Raw genomic sequence first — 18,540 nt, 5'->3', positions numbered from 1 at the left:
AGAACTGTCTTGTCTTACATAGCTACTCTTTTCTAGTGTAAGTAGCATCTGTGTGTCTGTCTATATTCTTTAGGTACTATGAGTACATTAGAAATGTATATCAGCTCTATGTGAATATAATAAATGTGGAAATCATGCATGTTGTCGAATGCTGTTTGTTGATGTTTAGAAGTGTATTTGTGTTTTGGTTTGTGCAGCTGTGCGGGCAAAGGTTATTTATTCAGATACAAGTAGAATTCTCTGCACTAAGACACCTTTGTTTAGCTAAAATCAAGCTGAGCTTACTTTTCTTTGCCAGGAGATCAGGATAGCCTTTGGAAAAGTAAGAAAATCAAACTTCAGGCTTTAGCCTCTTGTATGTTCATTTAGCCTAAGGACTCCTTAAGTCTGTAAGACATGAACACGTTATGTGTAACTGTCCTACTTTTAACAGAAATGGGAAAGCAACTCAACCCAAAACCTGGAAATGCACACCGTCTCCTATACTGTGTGAGTTATGGAGAGGCTCAGCTAAAACCACCCCCTGTGTCTCAGATCCCTTATATGACATTATTAATCCTGGATCTTCGCAACAGATTCATTAGAAAAGAATAAAGCTAAGAAGGAGCCAGAGTAGATCTTGATCTCAGAGTTGATGTATTATACAAGCGCACTTTAATAATGTGGCATTAGGATGTTGGCAGGAGGGCACACAATGGTGGTGCTACAGTTGATGGAATCTTCCAGTTGGTGACTGAGCAGCCCTTAGCAGTTAGGGTGCATGCAAGATAAAATTCGAGGTAGTAACTTGTAACAAGAGAGTTTGTTTTCATACCATGTGAACATGGATCAGATACACCATCTTACTCTTAGGTCTTAGACCAGAACTCTGCCTTGCCAGTGTAAGTTAAGCCATATTCACTGGCAAGATGGTGCCACCCCTGGTCGAGCCTCAGAAGCATAGCCCTGCAGGAGCAGAGCTTGTCTTGTTCAAAACCAAGTTTGGTGAGGTGGATTGTTGCTTAGTAGCAGGAGATATTAGAATCCTCGGACTTTTCTGAGGCCAATCTTGTGATTCATATGTTCTAGCCTCTTAATAAACAACATAGGGATTCCCAAAGGTGAACTGAAGAGCACAAGTCACCTGCCTTTAGCCGTGAGCATCCGAAGTAGCCGTGCTCTGCATGTGGAGCCCACACATTGTCCCACGGCCCCAGCTTTTGAAAATTGAAATGTCCAAAAAGCAGTAGCAGGCAGTGGGTACTGAGTCTGGCAAATCCTGGGTTCTGAGATCTAGTTTTCTCTCCTGAGAAGTAGGAGTAAGAGTTCACACTAGATTTATGTACCATTGTGTATTTGTGATCCAGAGCAAGAGATGGACCTATAACTGTGCAGTTATGCTGGGGCACCTACAGCCAAGCCATCTAGTATTCACAGGAACGAGACACCAAGGGAAGGCTTCAAAGCCGTCATTTCTCCATCCATTCAACCAAGTGCTTAACTGAGCAGCTGCTGTGTCAAACATGAGCCTAGTCCTGTAATGGCTTGTTGTTGAATGATTTACCATCTCATTGAGGATAAATATCAAAGCCCTTCGTGTAGCCTGCAAGTCTGGGCATGGCTAAGTCCTCTCCTCTCCGGTCCTGTCTTGCTTCACTCACCACTGCTCTCCTCTGTTCCATTCTTTCTGGCCTTCTTTGAGTTCCTTGGAGACTCTGGAAAGGTTTCTCTTTGCCCCACTCTTGGCTTGTCTGTTTTCTGTTCACCTTCAGGCTGATCTTCCGTAAGCCCAAGTGAGGTCCCTCTTTTGTACTGTCTCCTACCACTTATTGTCATCTAGAATCTGTATACATTATTTTGATAATATAGCAAATGTCAATTTCCTGCAAAACAGTAAACTCCTTGAGAGCAGAAACAAGATTTTTTTAACTTATTTTTATCAACCACTGTATGCCCAGTATGTAGCACAAGTCAGCACTGAATACGTATTTATGTAATTAAAAACTAAGTGATTACAGCCAAAAACATATGGTGCTCACTTGGAGATTTTAAATGATAAATAAAAGTTGCACGTAGTTTTAAATGTCAAAATGAAGGATCAGTAAGTCAGTGGTATTAGAGGCTAGAGACATGGGTGATGTGTGCCTTGAAGAAACCTACAAGAATGAGGTGACTCTCAAGCTGGGCCTTGAAAGATGACATGGATTTGTAGGGACCAGAGGAGATAGACAGGCAAAGGCAAAAAAAATCCTCTCACTTGACTTCTCTTTACAGTAAAGGAAGGATTCTCACTTTGACAGCAAAAAATTATTATTTCTTTGCAGCAGCGTAAACTACAAAAGTCTTTGCAGCAAGGATTTCTATTCTCCACCAGGAATGGCTGATTGCATTGCACTGCTAATCTTTCTGAACATAGAGACCTGTAAACAAGATCTCAGGATTCAAGAGGCTTGATGGGAGCCAGACTAGAGAGGGGTGTGGTGGTGTGGCATTGATGTGAAGCCACCAGGGGCTGACCTAGTGGTAAGTGGCAATTAGAGAGGATACCCTAGCAGTCAAAGGACCATAGAAACAGGAATCCTAGAGCCAGCAGCATGAGGAAATCCAAGCAGAGGATTGGCTTCTGGGAAGTATGATGGCAGGTAGTAGTTGGTGAGCTGAGGTTCCAGAGCAGTATTCCAGTAACAAGAGCAAGTCCCTTTCTCGGTCTTTAAGGAACTGTAATAAATAGTAGAAAATTAAGCAAAGCTAGGCATAAGCTTGGTAGAGATGGTCTCAACCTTGCACGAGAAAGAAGTTCCTGTATGAAGATACTGATGCAAAATGTCCAAGTAAGACAAGCGGCAAAATTGATTCTGAGTTACCTATGGTACCAAACTAGGCCAGAAGAAAATTTCTTCTGTCTGAGAGCACATGTTATTCCCATATAGGGTTGCCAGATTTAGTAAATGGAAATACTGCATGGGACATACTTATAAAATTACAGTGTAACAGGGCATCCCATATTTTATCTGGCAATGTCATTCCTAGATCCTGAGGGGGAAGCTGAGTCTGTATATGGGTCTCACACCAGAGAGAGAAAAGATAGGGGCTCAAGGACGAAACAGGCCATTAGGAGACTATGTCTGTTTTGCATTTTTGCAATTCCCACTGTGCTCAGGGTGGTAACTGGGATACAGATGCAGGGTAGATTGTCTTCCTTCTCCTTGTGCCTTTCTGGAGAACACTCCTTGTTAAGACAGTGTGCTAAGCTGTGGCACTGCAACTGTCAGGTTCCAGTGTCTTTCTCAATTGCTTTCCCTAAACGCAAAACAAAACAGTATAAATATTAATTATCATTGCTTGTTTGGGATAAGCTATGAAGCACCAAATCTCCCTGATGCCAGTTTAGTAAGAGAAACGTTCACTGCCTGAATATTAAAGTTACCCAGAAACTTGGCAGTGCTTCTGCTCTGTCTTTTGAATATTTTCTAGGTGTACACAGCTATTTACATATAGTTGGAATGAATTATGGAGGTCAGGGATCTGATACCATATGTCTCTCCATGCCCATGTTGGAGGATGGATGTCACAGTGCCACCAAGTGTTTCTTTACTTGGTCCTATGCCTCTCCAAGAAACATTTATCAAAATCGGTGATGTGTCAGGCACTGTGGTGGGCACTTTGGAATAAAAGATAAATTCCACAGCCTTGCTTTTATGGTCGGGTAGGTGAAACCGACATGTGAAGGAACACACGCAATACAGCAGCACATGTGCTGTGACAGAGGCACATACATAGAACTGGGGCCCTGCGGGAGGAAGAAACAAAAAACATGGCCAGGGGACAGATGGATGTGCAAAGATATTCAAATTCAGTCTTACAAAGCAGCCAAGGTGTGAGTGAGATGTAATTGGAGGAGTGAGGGCACGGCATTCAAGGGGAGAGAAGCAGGCATGAGATGGCTGCTCTGTCCTGAGAAATTCATGGGAATGTAAATACTTGTGTTGATAGGGGAAGTAAGCAAGACCAAGGCTGCGGCAGACCTGCTGAGGACATTGACCCTCATCTTGAGGCCAGTGGGTAGCCATTGAAGATTTCAACAGGGAGATGACATGCACAGAATGACACTTTTGAATGATAGCTCTGGTGGCAGCTAGAGATAGGACTGGAGGAATACCCAGACCGGGCCTGGATCTGTTTTCCACTGTAAAATTCCCCAGGAAATTTTGAATCTTTTGACGTCCCTAAGGGGGCTTTCCAATAGCATCTTTTCAAAGTGCTGTCTGTGTAATCTTGGGAAAGTGTTAAGCATATCAGGAAGACATATTTCTTCTAGCTTGATAGAAGAATGATGAATCTAGGATGTGACCTCTACTGTGTGAGCTGATGTCTCCCTGATATATAGTGGCTCTGTGTGTGTTTGCATAGAGAGGGAAAGAGGATGCATCCGTGTCTCTTTGTTTTTCTTCCTGGCCGTTCCCAACAGTGACTGGGTGATTGAGGGGCTGGAGCACGTGCAGCTCCTCACCCACGCTGAAGGCATCTCTAGTAATGGCATCTGGCCCATATGCAGATCTAGCTCCACTCTGTGCTGACATCAGCCAGTTTGTGGCACCTCAGCGTATTTCTGGGTTGCAAATGAGAGTTTCTTAGTGCCAGGCTTGCTTGGGCTGTCACATCAGGTGATGAATTCTCTGCATCAATGGTGTGCTGCTAAGGTAATCGCAGAGGAAGAGGGAGAAAAAGAGGAGATGGGGCAGGTGGTTCTCAGCCCAGCAGCCGCTGCTCAGGGCTAAAAGCAGTACTGGATCCACAAAAGGGAGGGAGAGGCAACTACCTGTGGTCCGCGTTCTGGTTCAAGGAGGGTGGTAGAGAAAAGGCAGGGTTTTGGTTGCAATTCTGTGTCACGTGTCCTGTCAGGAGAAACCACGTGGGTTTTCCCATCTGCCATTGCCCCATCCTTGGCTCGAGAGCTAGCTGCCTCTACCTCCTCAGACAGGCATGTTTTGCATTACCTTTTAGATGAATTTCTAGCAAAATTTGGTGTATACCAAATTATATGCCAAATTCTTTAGGGTAGACCATGGAGCAAATAGTCATTTTTATTCCTGAAACATTTTGTTTCCAAGTATCTTTGTGTTTTGGAAATCCAGATTTTCTTATCTTGGGAACCTGCTGTATTTTATCTTAGTTTTATATTCTATGAGCTTCTCTCTTGGTGAGCTCCAGGTTGAGCCTGCTCTGCAGGCTTAGGCTTCATCTGGTGGAATTAAAAGTTACGTTGGGTCACACTTCCCAAGTGTTGCATCACAGGCCACAGAATTACCTATATAAAACTGAGTGCAAATGTAGACGCTCTTCCACTAAAATGCTTTTAGCAATTAAAAGGGTACCTTTGGTTTTGCAGATTTTACCTCCCACCCTGTGACCCCTCTGTGGTTTATGACATTAGCATTTCCAAGAGTGTGTTCATTATAAAGAATTGTTTGCATCAGAAAGTAGAGAGGGAAGCTGAGGTGCAGAAAAAAAACAAAAATAAAAGTCTTATTTTCCACCCCGCCCCCAGCCACTGCACAGTTGTTAATGAAAACATCCCCTCTCCTCTCACTGTGCCCAGAGATAAACACACAAAGGCGGAGTTTCCTACTTAATATTCACCCACAGTCGAGGTAGAGGGAAGGAATTGCTCCCCAGGGTTAACGTGGCAGTAAGCGAGGTCAGCTGTTTCCCAAGACGGTGCAGCCTCTGAACGTCTTCCATTAAAGCTAGAATGATACAGCTGAAGCAGCCGAAGTGATTTACAGGAAACTCAGTTGAGTTTGCTCGCAGTTTCTATCTTATGATGGTTTTAGCAGTAACAGCAGCAAATAATATACCGTCCTATAAAGCACCTCTAGAGAAAAGAATTCTTCCACATTCCCCAGCATGACATGCTTCTTCTAAAAAGTATTTGTGTTTCCCTAACTTAAACCCTATAGGCTACAATGTCCTAAATTTGGTGAGAAGTGGGAGGTCATAGCTGGCATATCCTGGAATAGGGTGGCCAAAAGTCTCATTTTGCCCAGGCTGTAGGGGTCTACTGGGATCTGAGACTTTAGGTACTAACATGGGAAAGTCCTGGGCAAACTGGGATGGATGGTCACCAAATCTGAGGGGGTGTGTGTGTGTGTGTGTGTGTATGTGTATGTATCTGTGCGCATGTTTATGGTTGGAGGGGGAGTGGAAAAAAGGGGAGTGAAAGAGGTTTTGTTTAATGTATTTCTTTTAGCTAGAAGGTTTTATATATTCTTCACTAGGCCAACTAGAATAATATAATGCTAGTTTTGAGATTAGCTTGAAATAATTCCTGTTTCTCCCGTCTGTGGGTTCTCTGTACCCCCTGACATCTTACACACTGGTCTGAGAAAACAGAACTTTTTAAAGAAAAGAGATCAAATTTTTACTATTTGAGTTATTTCAGGTCTGGGATGACTCAAGAAGAAGTCTCCCAGAACCTTCTGGGCAATATAGAATGCCTTGTCAATTCCTTCTAAATGAAACACCACAGAACTAATTTTCTTTACTAATGGCTTCTTTTTTTGCACCACTTATTGTTATCTTAATGGAATTATGGCATGGCTAAATGATAGAGTAGTGATTTGTGAGCAATGTGATAGAACTCCATTGTTCCATGTGCCATGACATGTACGCTCACTGCTTCCATAGAGCTTCCTTATCTGTAGGATACCAGGGTGATACTAAGATACATGCTTTTTTTCTTTTTGGCTGAATTTTACTCTACTTCATGACGTTGTACTTAAAAACTTCTGTCATGTTTTCTTAAATTTCTGTACTGCTGAGTCATTTTTATTCCTGAAACACTTTGTTTCCAAATAGCTTTGTGCTTTGGAAATCCAGATTTTCTTATCTCGGGAACCTGCTGCATTCCCCAGTGTGACGTGCTTCCTCTAAAAAGTAGGACCCCTGCCTCCCGCCCCTACAGATACACTCCTGCCTGCCTGCCTGCCTCCCTGTCTGTCTGTCTACCTATCTGTCTGTCTGTCTACCTACCTATCTACCTGTCTGTCTACTTATCTATCTATCTAAATATCTATCTGGTAAACATTGACATATAAAAATGAGTAGGAGAAACAGATACCAAAGCAATTATATGTGTCATCAAAGCTGAATAATTTTCCCCAAGTAGTAGGATTATGGGTGCATGCTGTATATTTTGTTTTTTATGCTTTCTTATTTCCCAAATATTATCGAGTAAATATATCTTATTTTAAAAAATGACATTAAAGGATCTTCTTTGGAAAAAATAAACGTGGCCGCCATTCTTAATCAGCCTAAAATGGCACCAGAATCTATATTCCTGGTTGGGATGGGAGGCTACAATATTATCACTCCCGTGGCAGACTTGCATTAGGAATTTGAATTAAGTCTGTTCTTGATTCTGGTTATATGACAGAGTCTTTGCCCCCAAAAGTTGGAAAAGCTTTCTGTTATGAAAGAAAGAATTACTTTCCTCCTTATTTTTCTCCATCTAATCTCTTTATCACAAACAGCAGGGGGAAATGTCCTCCAACAGAGAAAAGGAGTGAGAGGAGCAACTTGACTGAGTTAGGAGATGGGAGATTTGAACTTGAGAGCAGTTATTTGCTGACCCACGATTGGGGAGCAGTGTTCTTGGCATTACTCAGGATGCCCTCTTGGTATCCAGATCTGCTTTTCAGTGGTGAACAAAACCTACCCTGATGCTGAAGTAACTGGTAGGAGCTGCTTTGAATTAAAAGCCTGGCTTTCCTGGGAAAATTGGAGCATCATTTGGGTGAGCCAATGATAAAGAAAGCCAAGTGGATGAAAAGTGCAGAGAAAATGGAGCCTGATTCAAAGGTCTCGAGGCCTGTGTTCTTAGTCATGAACCGGGACACCTGCTTTTCTCTTGCACCTCTGCTCTCTTATGAATAAAATGGGAATGGACATTTCTTTTTTTTTTTTTTTTTTTGAGACGGAGTCTTGCTCTGTCCCCCAGGCTGGAGTGCAGTGGCGCAATCTCGGCTCACTGCAAGCTCTGCCTCCCGGGTTCACGCCATTCTCCTGCCTCAGCCTCCTGCGTAGCTGGGACTACAAGCGCCCGCCAACACGCCCGGCTAATTTTTTGTATTTTTAGTAGAGACGGGATTTCACCGTGTTAGCCAGGATGGTCTCGGTCTCCTGACCTCGTGATCCGCCCGCCTCGGCCTCCCAAAGTGCTGGGATTACAGGCTTGAGCCACCGCGCCCGGCCGGGAATGGACATTTCTAACACCTATCAAGTGCCAGGCACTCTCCAGGTGCCATGGAATATGCAAGAGTTGAAGTGGTGGTCCCTCCCAAACAGCAACAATAATACCTGCACCATCTCCCCCAGATTTTTCAGAGAATGAGAGGTTAGTACAATAGAAAACATTTTACCAGGGATGTCCCAGACCTGATCTGTTCAACATGAACTACAAAGGAACACGGTAATTAAAGGGGGAAAGGCATTTAGTACACATATTTCAATGCTTTAAAACATATAAGCAATCTTGAATTATGCATCACGAATTAACCACTATAGCAAAGCATTCTTCAACTATTTTAGTGCTGGGATTTTTTTGAAAGGGGTGGTTACTAAACAGATTTTTTTTTTTAGAACCAGTTTTAACAGTTTTATTGTTGGGATGCTCCTGGATCTAGAGTCTTGTAAAATGATCTCCAAATATTGATCAAAGCCTATACCTTCCTGTCTCACCATCTCTCTGGATATATCCACACAGACCAGTCCTTATGGCCTTGGCACCATTGTTGTTATCTGTTATAGCCACCCGAATTACCCTCTGTACTTTTCAAACTCACCTCAAAGAGTGCTCCCTCTATGAAGTATTTCCTGATGTTGCAACAAAATGTGATATTGTTTTCACTTGAAACTTCATAACAATGGGACTCTACCATTTATTAGGTTCTGCCTTGATTTATAGCTCATTCGTGGGCTTAGCTCCCTCCTTGAGCACACAAACTACATCTCACTCATCATTATATACCCATGAGCATCTAGTATAGAACCTTGTGTAGAACAAATACCTAGAATCCCGTAAATACATGCGGACATCCAGAGTCAGAAAGAACCCTAGAAAGCATTTGAGCCAACCTTCTTATTTTTCAAAAAAGAAGACTAAGGTCAAATAGGTGAAGGTGCTTTGCCATCGACATTAGCTGGTTGTTGCCAGAGTCAGAACCAAAACCTTGAGTCTCTTGACCTGCAGGATAGCTGTCATTTCACTGCTGGCTGGGACTTATAGAGTCTTTGAGAAGTATAAACACATCATACTAGTGGGAGGTATTAACATCATAACCAGAGGCTCACTGGGAGGACCCAAACTTATTTGAGGGTGGGGGCAATATTATCACCCACAGTTATAGTTGCCCATTTGATGAGTGTCTCCATGTGCCAGGCACTGTGCTAGGTCCTTTACACAAGATGCCTCATTGTCATTGTCTGCTGAAAACAGCCACCCAATCTCAGAAGACTGACTTCTCTCCCTTTTTCCCTTCTAGGCTAATGGAGGTTGGCAGGATGCTACTACCCCTTCATCAGTGACCTCCCCTACAGAAGGCCCTGGCAGTGTTCACTCTGATACCTCCAACTGATCTCCCAGCAATCGCATCCCGGCTGACCCTGTGCCCCAGTTGGGGCAGGGGCAGGAGGGAGGGTTTCTCTCCCAACGCTGAAGCGGTCAGACTGGAGGTCGAAGCAATCAGCAAACACAATAAGAGTCTCCTTCTCTTCTCTTCTTTGGGATGCTATTTCAGCCAATCTGGACACTTCTTTATACTCTCTTCCCTTTTTTTTCTGGGTAGAAGCCACCCTTCCCTGCCTCCAGCTGTCAGCCTGGTTTTCGTCATTTTCCCTGCCCCTGTGCCTCTGTCCTAGACTCCCGGGGTCCCCGCCCTCTCTCATATCACTGAAGGATATTTTCAACAATTAGAGGAATTTAAAGAGGAAAAAATTACAAAGAAAATAATAAAAGTGTTTGTACATTTTCATGCTGGTGGTTTGAGGAGCCAAATTTACCTCACTCGAATCCCTCACTCCCTATGTTAACAGGCAATCCTTCTCTGTTTCTCTTATTACTCTCACTACCTCTTAGCAGGAATACGCCACATTGCCCTACTCATTCCAGGCCTCCCTGCTTTCTCTTGCTCTTCCTTCCTGGGGACAGTACTGATTGGAACACTTTCCTCCTCTTCCCTCCTAGCCCCAGCTATTCACTGGGGACTGTCATAGCTGGGATTCTAAAGGTGCCACATTTTTCAGTTTCATCTCCACTAGGTTGGTTCCTGGGCAGGAAGTCAGGCAGCAGGGAAGGACACGGGAACAGCAGGTGGAGAATTCCTACAGGCTTTCTCATCCTGCCAGCAACAGCTCTCAGTTTCAGAGGCACAGTCTGTGGAGACCATTCAATACTCGGAAAGCAATATTTAGAACCTATTGCAAAACTGGGCCTGAGTTAGGCATGGTGATGAATGCATCAGCAAGGAATAGAAAGTTCTTATCCTGAAACCCTTCAACCTCAACTATGCCTTTATAGACACACACGTTTACACACATGCAGGCACATGCACCATCTCACATCCTCACTTTCCCAAGATGCCATATACAATTACCTACATTAATAACTGTAGCACTATACCTTATGAGCCCGAGAGAGGGAATTAGTGACTCTAAGTGAAGGTCACGGACACAGAGAAGCAGTATGTGTCTGGGGCTTCCAGGACCTGCAGGCCCATTAGCGTGCGCTTACCAGAATGGCACACACAGGACCTGATCATGAGGAAGACCAGGTTTCCAGTGTAAACTACTCTTGTTCCCACCACCTCTGGAGCACTCAGGGAGCCGCATACAGTACTTACAATGTCTTTAATGTACTTGGTTCTGTTTCATTTTTTGTTTTATATTAGGCACACTGTATTAATTTTCCAAAATGTTATACCACACTATGTTCTTGGTCCTGACCTATTGCTCTGGAGGAAAGAGTTGTGTAAGAACGTGGCTCATGTGAACTTTTGCTAGCTTCATTTGAGGACCTGAGAATCATGGGGAAAGGGAAGGTAATGTTTTCATTGAAATCATCACAGTGATTTTTATTCCCTGGGAACACAGCGTGTACTAAAAATACTTGAGAAAATAGCATGTACATGAAAGCTATTCTCAAAAGTCACCTGAGCTCACCATCTTCATAGCCAACCCTACCAGCTATAAAGATGGCAGCTCTATCACTTGATTAAGTGGGAGGTGGTCAAATATTTTGGTGCCTCATTTTCTTCATCTGTGAGACGGGAACTGTTATGCCTGGCTTACTAAGAGGCTTGTGAGAGACTGAAGAAGTTGATTTTATTCATATCCAATCTGTAAATGCGAAGTCAGGGGAAGTAATGTCCCTGAAATAAACAGGTTCATGCCATCTAGGGACAATAAATGGTTTTCTTTTTGTAACTTCTGGTTAATATCAGTACCTTGATGTCATCACCATGATGACAAAGAGAAGAGTTATTGTTGATCTTGGTTTTGGTCTGTGTGGTTTCTTAGGATAAAGAAAAACTTCCAAACTAGAAAAACAGGCTGTGGTTCTCTTAGTTTGCACTTGAACCCAATATGTTGCCTTGTACATACTTGGTCCCTGTCACATTGACTGCTTGAGAGGCTTCCAGGGAGAAGTATGAGACCCTGAGGGGTGAGAATGGGCAGCTAGCAAGAACATGGAAATTCTGCATGTCTCTACAGTCATGAATAGAAAACACTGTGTGTGCTCGGAGAAGCAGGGGATGCCACCGAAGAAACTCAAGGGAATGTGTATTTGAAGGAAATGCAAAAACTAAATATTTAGCAAAATGAAATTATGCCTTGATGACTAAAAGGCACTAGAAAGGTTGTGTGTACTAACTTCTGCCCTAATCGGAACAGATGCCTAGAAGGAGCATTTTTGTGACAACTTCATAGTGATTAGAATCAGTGGAGAACTCCATCTTAGTGGCAGGAATATAATGAAACTACCCACACAAGAACATGGCTGAATCACATTTGCTTGACTTAGGACAAAGTGTGAAAGAGAGACAAAAGGGTTCTCTTGGAAACGAGTGACTCCAGATGTGGCCTGAATAATTGCCATGTTAAGTTAATGCAAAAGATCAGAACAGTGCTACATTTGCACAGGCAGTTTCTCTCCGGGCAGTAGTTTTCACTGATGATCAGCTTTCACAGCATTTTCCCCAACCAGCATTTCACTTAGTCTTCTCTATACCCAGCACCTCCCCCTGGCACCCCCTGCAAGCCCACTATCATTTCCGACTTCCAACGTGGCATCCGTGAGATCTGTCCACATTAGGCGAAGCAGGAGAACACTGAGAGCAGCAGGATGGGTTTGGAAAGAGCGTGCCTCTGGAAACACAGCTTCCTGGGAATTCACATGAGGCCAGTCCTACAGAGAGCAAGATGCACCCCAGGATTTCTTCATTTTCTAATAGATATGGGAGTGCTCCATTTTCCCCAACAGCGAATTTCCCCTGAGAAACGATACTAGACCCTGGGTTTGCCCACCTTGTAACTCTTCCTTATCTCCTCCTTTTCATTCCTAATTCCTCCTCCCCCTGGCGTGGAATTGACGCCTGTGCAGTACATTTGCCAAGTGGCACCTTCTTTCAATTTATGTTTCATTTTGCTATGGTGGTGATTCTTTATTTGCTGGTTTTCTTTTCTCACACATCTTTCTCTCTCTGTCTCTCTCTTTCCTGCTTTTTGTTTTTCTGCCCAGAAAAACCTGACTTCGATACCAAAAAAAGATGAAACTACAGAAACTCAAATTTAAAAAAAACTTTAAAAAAAAACAAAAAAATACTCAACGATTCTTTCAGCTTTATTAACATTTTCCATTGTTTCTTGCGACTTGTGTCTCGTTCTTTGTAGTATTGATGATGAACATTTGATAATGAATGTTCTTGTATATTCAGATAAAGAAAAAAAAAACCAAAAAAGCGGTCTGAATTTAATAGTGTTTATAATAAAAATTTTAAAAATGACCCTCATAGCACGCAAAACAGGATGGGGAATTTCCCCTCTTCCTTCTGTGACAATGCGCATCATTCCTGCATTAGTTTTTAACACCAAACTACCTACATTCATCATTTCCCTCATTTTTCTTTTATTTTCTTGCATTTGTGAATTAGTTCAAGAATGCTAGAAAAGTGTCGAGTTGTGCACATCCATTTCTTGTTTCACAATGTTTAAAAGTGACAGTAATTCATTTTGTAAACTAAAAAAAAAAGGTTGGAATAGTGAGCATAATAGGTACAACCTAACACATTATTATGTTTATTAACTTTGAGACCCAGAAATAAATTCTTTTCTTTTCTTTATTCTTGCTCTTAAAAATACAAAAAAGAAATGTTTTGTTTTGTGTTATTTTTGGTTTGTTTATTGGGGGGGCTTTTTTTAATTGTCAGGATTATGATCTTGCTGTTTTTCTTCAATATGTATACAAGGTGATGTGAAAAGATGACTTGGGCAGAGTAGTAAGAACAAGTAGGCTTGTTCTTCTACTTTGCTTCGGAATTCAGTTAATGCCAAAAGCAAAGATCAAGCCCATGGTGATGTCTCGTTGCTCACCTGCATTTCCAGAGAGTGTGACACTTATGCAGTCCTTGAGAAAAATAAAATCAGGGACATGCTTCTCCTTTTAGCCTTTTAAAACTTCAAAACATTTAGTCCAAGGGAACTTTTTATGCTATCAGGAAAGGTTTTTGCCGTTTTTGATTCTGCTTGTCACAGCCAAGTACTTTGTTTTATTTCTCTCTAATTAATAACTACATTCCATGAGGCCTCTTCCAACTAGAGAGGCCTTTTCTTCCAGAAGAGTCCCGCAGGAGATGCTGGTATGATGGGCACCATTGGCTAAGTAAACTACATGCAGGAAGCAGTCCTTGGGGCCAGTCTGCCAGCTGAGTCCTGGTTTTGGATGAAGAGTTAATGAGATATTGGGCCAGGCTCAATGCTGTGGTTTTAATGCTAAGAGGTTAAGTTTACTTCACAAAGTACACCTCTTAGTAACCTCTGACTTAGGCAGCTGCTTAAAGCAAATTGCAAAACTGGCTTGATTTGGAATGTTTTTATTACAGGAAAAAAGAAAGCCATATTATCTGGAAAAAATTTCATTTTAAATACCATTATTCAACGAATTATGTTCAGAAAGTGGTCAGAACTTAAGCAAGAAAAGTAAAGAAAGAATGCAGGATTGTGGAGCAACACTTCAGGAAATATTTCTACCTGAACACTTGTACTCTTGAAGTCATAACAAAATAATGATAAGCTTTTCACATCACCTTTATGGTTTCAATCCCTAGCTCAAAGCTTCCTGGAATCTTTTATTTTTTGTAAACTTTTTTTCTTTTGTTAAAATAAATAAAACATTCAATGTTTTTCTCCTTTTCTCTCTTATTACTTCTTTTCTTTGGCATTTTCATTTTGAAATGCTTTCCTTTGGTTGTTGGTTTTATTCTCCCCCTACCCCTCCCCTTTTCTTATTATTCAGAATATAAACCTGCAAAGCTCTGCTCTGTTTTGGTTTTGAAAATTTAAGCTTTTCTGCTTCTGTGAGAGCACAGGCTTCTGTCCCTTTTGATTCCAACTGAACTTTTGTGTTCTCTAATGATACTAACACGGTGTAGGTTTTACAGTCTCCTAATTTGTACTGGTAATGCATATTCCAAATAAATAGTTTCTTTTGTTGCAAAAAAAAAAAATACTTGTATTTTGTGCACATTTCTTTTCTTACATGCTGGCAACTTCTCTTTCCCCAAACTAGGCCTGCATTAGTGTAGATTATGGTTTAAACTGTTGCCCTAATCACTGAAAGGTCTACATACTATGGTGGTGGGGCAGAGACCTTATGGACCACCTTCTTCACTCAGGAAATAAGAAGGAAGGAAGAAAGGATCATTTGTGGGTAAACAATAGCTGTATTACAGAGGGACAGAGCACCCCATCTTGTCTGCTTGCAACTGGCAGCCATCCACAAAGCACCAGTTGCCAGGAGTATTTTCCATAATAAATTATAAGTTCCTAAGTCATGGCTGTTTGCCCAGTGATTCTCCTTTTCTTCTCTTTGTCTGCTGTGATCGGGTCATAAGAAAAGTTGTAGTTCCCAAGAGATATTTCAGGGGAAGGAATCGAGGTTACAAATAATACCCAGCTGCAGGCTCTCAGGAGTGTGATAGATGTTACTCCCAACAGATGTGCATCTCTACCATCTGTTATGCCTACCATCCCAAAGAAGCATCTCTTCCAATAGTCTGCACTCATATTGAACTCCTGACCTTTGAGGTTTCGATGTGTTACAGAGTGTGGTGTCCCCAGTGTTCTAGCTGGAACACCAGGCCTCCGCACCTAAGTCTGTGCCCAAGTCTTTAACACCATCTTCCCATCCACAGAGTGGGATGGAACTCCTTGTCTGGCTTTTGACATGTTACTCCAGGGCCATCACATGCATTACATTCTCATTTTCATGCTGTAGCTCTCCTATGAGGCTCTGTCCGGATCCTCTATCGGACGAGTATGTATTGAAAGTTGAGGTAAAAATCACTTATCCCAATCACGATTCTAAATGATAGAAACTAGATCAAAGCATCCCCAGCCCATGGGAATCAAATTATCGTTTTTATTAATGGACAAGTTAAGTGCCCATTGGCCTCCAAAGTTTACAGCTATCTGCTAATGTTGAGTTGGTGAGTGTCACCAGAAGCCAAAATGGAGGACTCGTGTTCTCTCTTCAGATCTAAACATTAGAATATACTGACGGGAGCAAGCAGGCTCCGATTACTTCCTTTATCAATTGCACGGAAAATTAGGGTCTAACTCACCCACCTAGTGTATTACTTAGAGTGGTACTAAATAGATGTAACAAACAGACCAAAAATGTATACTGCCTCAAATGCAATACAAGCTATTTCTCACTTAGGGTATAGCCTAAGGCAAATGTCTCTGGTCATTGCCTCTCCTTGAAGTAATTCAGGGATCTAGGTGCTTCTACTTTGTGGCTCATCCATCCTCCAAGAATCTGTAGCTTTTCACATCTAGCCCACAGAAGGGAAAGGGTGTGAAGAAGGCCCATGCACTTCTTGAAAGCCTTGACCAAGACTTCCCTTCCGTTCATATTCCTAAATGCAGGGTTAGAGGTAGGCGTGGGGATTAGAAAAGTAGTCCCTGGCTAGGCAGCCACTTCCTGGGAATAATTGCACACAGTAACTTTGTGGACAGCTGACTATCTCCATCACACCTAGTGATGGGATAAAGAAGAGCAAAAGACTAGCCCATATATAGCTGTTTCATTGACCGGACACACTTTCAGTAGAGATATTTCCATGTCAGCATTCCACACTTGGCTTGATTACTCTTCACAAAGAAGATCAAGAGAGAGATTTAACAGGGGCCAGAGATGTCCAATCCAATATTTCCCACTTAAAGTAGAGGAACAGAAGTCTCCAGCTCTATGGAAATGTAAGAATGCGAGAGAAACAACCCCTTTTTTCCAAAGTTCTCCAAATGTTGTTTTCTAGCTTGCCTTAGCACCAAGCCTGTGGTCATTAGGAAGGGAGAGCTACAGTACGTTAGGGCCACCTTGTTGCCATCTTCGGGTCACACTGACATGTTTACTGCTAGCTGGAAGAATCAAGTCTGGCAGCCAGCAGTCATCTTAAAGAGTATGGTAAAGTGTAAGCCTAACCCCTTAAAATCACAATATCTCATAACGCTCACCCCTTCTCCCATACCATAGCTTTGTACATGGCTATCCTTATAGACTAGACTTCCACCAAATCCCCATTTTATTTATTTATTTTTATTTATTTTATTATTTTTTTGAGACAGTGTCTCGTGTGATCTCTGCTCACTGCAACCTCCACCTCCTGGGTTCAAGCGATTCTCCTGCCTCAGCCTCCTAAGTAGCTGGGATTACAGGCATGCACCACCATGCCCAAATAATTTTTGTAATTATAGTAGAGACCGAGGTCTCACCATGTTGGCCAGGCTGGTCTTGAACTCCTGGCCTCAAGTGATCCTCCTGCCTTGGTCTCCCAAAGTACTGGGATTATAGGCATGAGCCACCACACCCGGCCAAATCCCCATTTCAAAAAAAGACATGACTGGTCCAAGTGCAGTAGTGTTTGCAACTAATTGATTACAACCAGTTACAGATTCCTTTGTTCCTTCTCCACTCCCACTGCTTACTTTGATAAGCCTTTTAAATTAAAAAAAATTTTTTTAAAAAAACATGCAACAAAATGTCAATTTTACTGACCATGATTTCGTATGCAGAATATAGCCTTCCTTCTGGAAACATCCAGTGTGGAAAGAGGCACAAGAACCTAGTCTTATCAAATCATTCAGTGGGTGAGTTCAAGAAGGTTGTTTTAATCTGGATCCCTGAATCAGGAATGATGTTCTGCTTTGGGGAGTTCCCTCTCATTCCTGCATAAAAGCTGCTGTAGTGTACAAAGAAGTAAGTGGTTTTGCTGACCACCGAGGCCAGTGTGATTCAACCTATGGCTTCCAGCCTTAGGCAGAGTTCTGAGGTCACCTTGGGCATAGTAGAGGTGAGGTAAGGAAGGTTGTAAAGGGTTATAGCAGTGGCATTGCCCAGGGCCACATTCTTTGGAGAATCATTGTCCTTGTGTATCCTCCCAGGACCCATGCAAAAGACAATGCAGCTCTTATTTCTGGATGCTTCTAGATAGACCAAAGTGGTGCATTCATTAATATCCAGGTTCTCCTGTACCCTCAGCCAAAATTTACTCTCTCCCACAATGCCCAGCCACACGACATAGCTCACCAGAGTTAACCCGCACTTTGTGATAGCATAAAAGGCCCCAAGTGATCGCATACATTTGAATACAAATCTCTGATTCTAATATTCAGAGAGAAGTTGAAGTTCAAAATAAAATCCTCCTCTCTCTCTTTTTTTTTTCTTCTTTTTTTCTTTTCTTTTTTTTTTTTTTTTTTTTGAGACAGGGTCTTGCTGTTTCACCAGGCTGGACTGAGGTGGCACGAACATGGCTCACTGCAGTCTCAACCTCCCTGAGCTCAAATGATCCTCCCACCTCAGCTATTCAAGTAGCTGGGACTTCAGGCATGCACCATACCTGGCTAATGTTTGTATTTTCTGTAGAGATGAGGTCTTGCCATGTTGCTCAAACTGGTGTCGAACTCCTGGGCTCAAGCGATCTGCCTACATTGGCCTCCCAAAGTGCTAGGATTATAGGCGTGAGCCACCACGCCTAGGTTCCTCTCTTTTAAATTAAAATTCAAAGGAATAGCAGTCTACAACTCCAGTCTCCAATTTCCTCCTACCGTGTTCATTCCCAGCCAGTACACCCTCACTCCATTGCCAGAAGTAAAGTTGAAGGCCTTCCTTCTACAGCAGCAGCTGGCCTCTTCTACTGAAATGAGGAAAATCGTTCTGCCCCCTCCAAAGTTCAATTAATCCAACCTTGAATCTTTCTAGTATCCCATTTCTTTTTCTAGAAAGTC

The 18,540-nt window shown here is 42.4% G+C and overlaps 1 protein-coding gene across 2 annotated transcripts in view; it reads left to right on the top strand.

Moving 5' to 3' along the window:
• PBX1 (PBX homeobox 1) overlaps positions 1–14,759 on the top strand; it is a 293,861-nt gene extending 279,102 nt beyond the window's left edge. Inside the window, exon 9 of one of the 2 annotated variants that reach the window (XM_030824038.1) lies at positions 9,522–14,759. In XM_030824038.1, coding sequence (XP_030679898.1) covers positions 9,522–9,614 — 93 coding nt within the window. In that variant the 3' untranslated portion in view covers positions 9,615–14,759. The remainder of the gene's footprint in view (positions 1–9,521) is intronic. The other variant, XM_030824039.1, reaches the window with a different exon arrangement.
• Positions 14,760–18,540: the final 3,781 nt, after the last annotated feature.

This window comes from Nomascus leucogenys, chromosome 12, assembly GCF_006542625.1.
Source record: "Nomascus leucogenys isolate Asia chromosome 12, Asia_NLE_v1, whole genome shotgun sequence".
In the NCBI taxonomy this organism is placed as follows: Eukaryota; Metazoa; Chordata; class Mammalia; order Primates; family Hylobatidae; genus Nomascus; species Nomascus leucogenys.
Note: the sequence above shows the minus strand (reverse complement) of the source record. Positions and strands in the feature narration are given on the sequence as shown.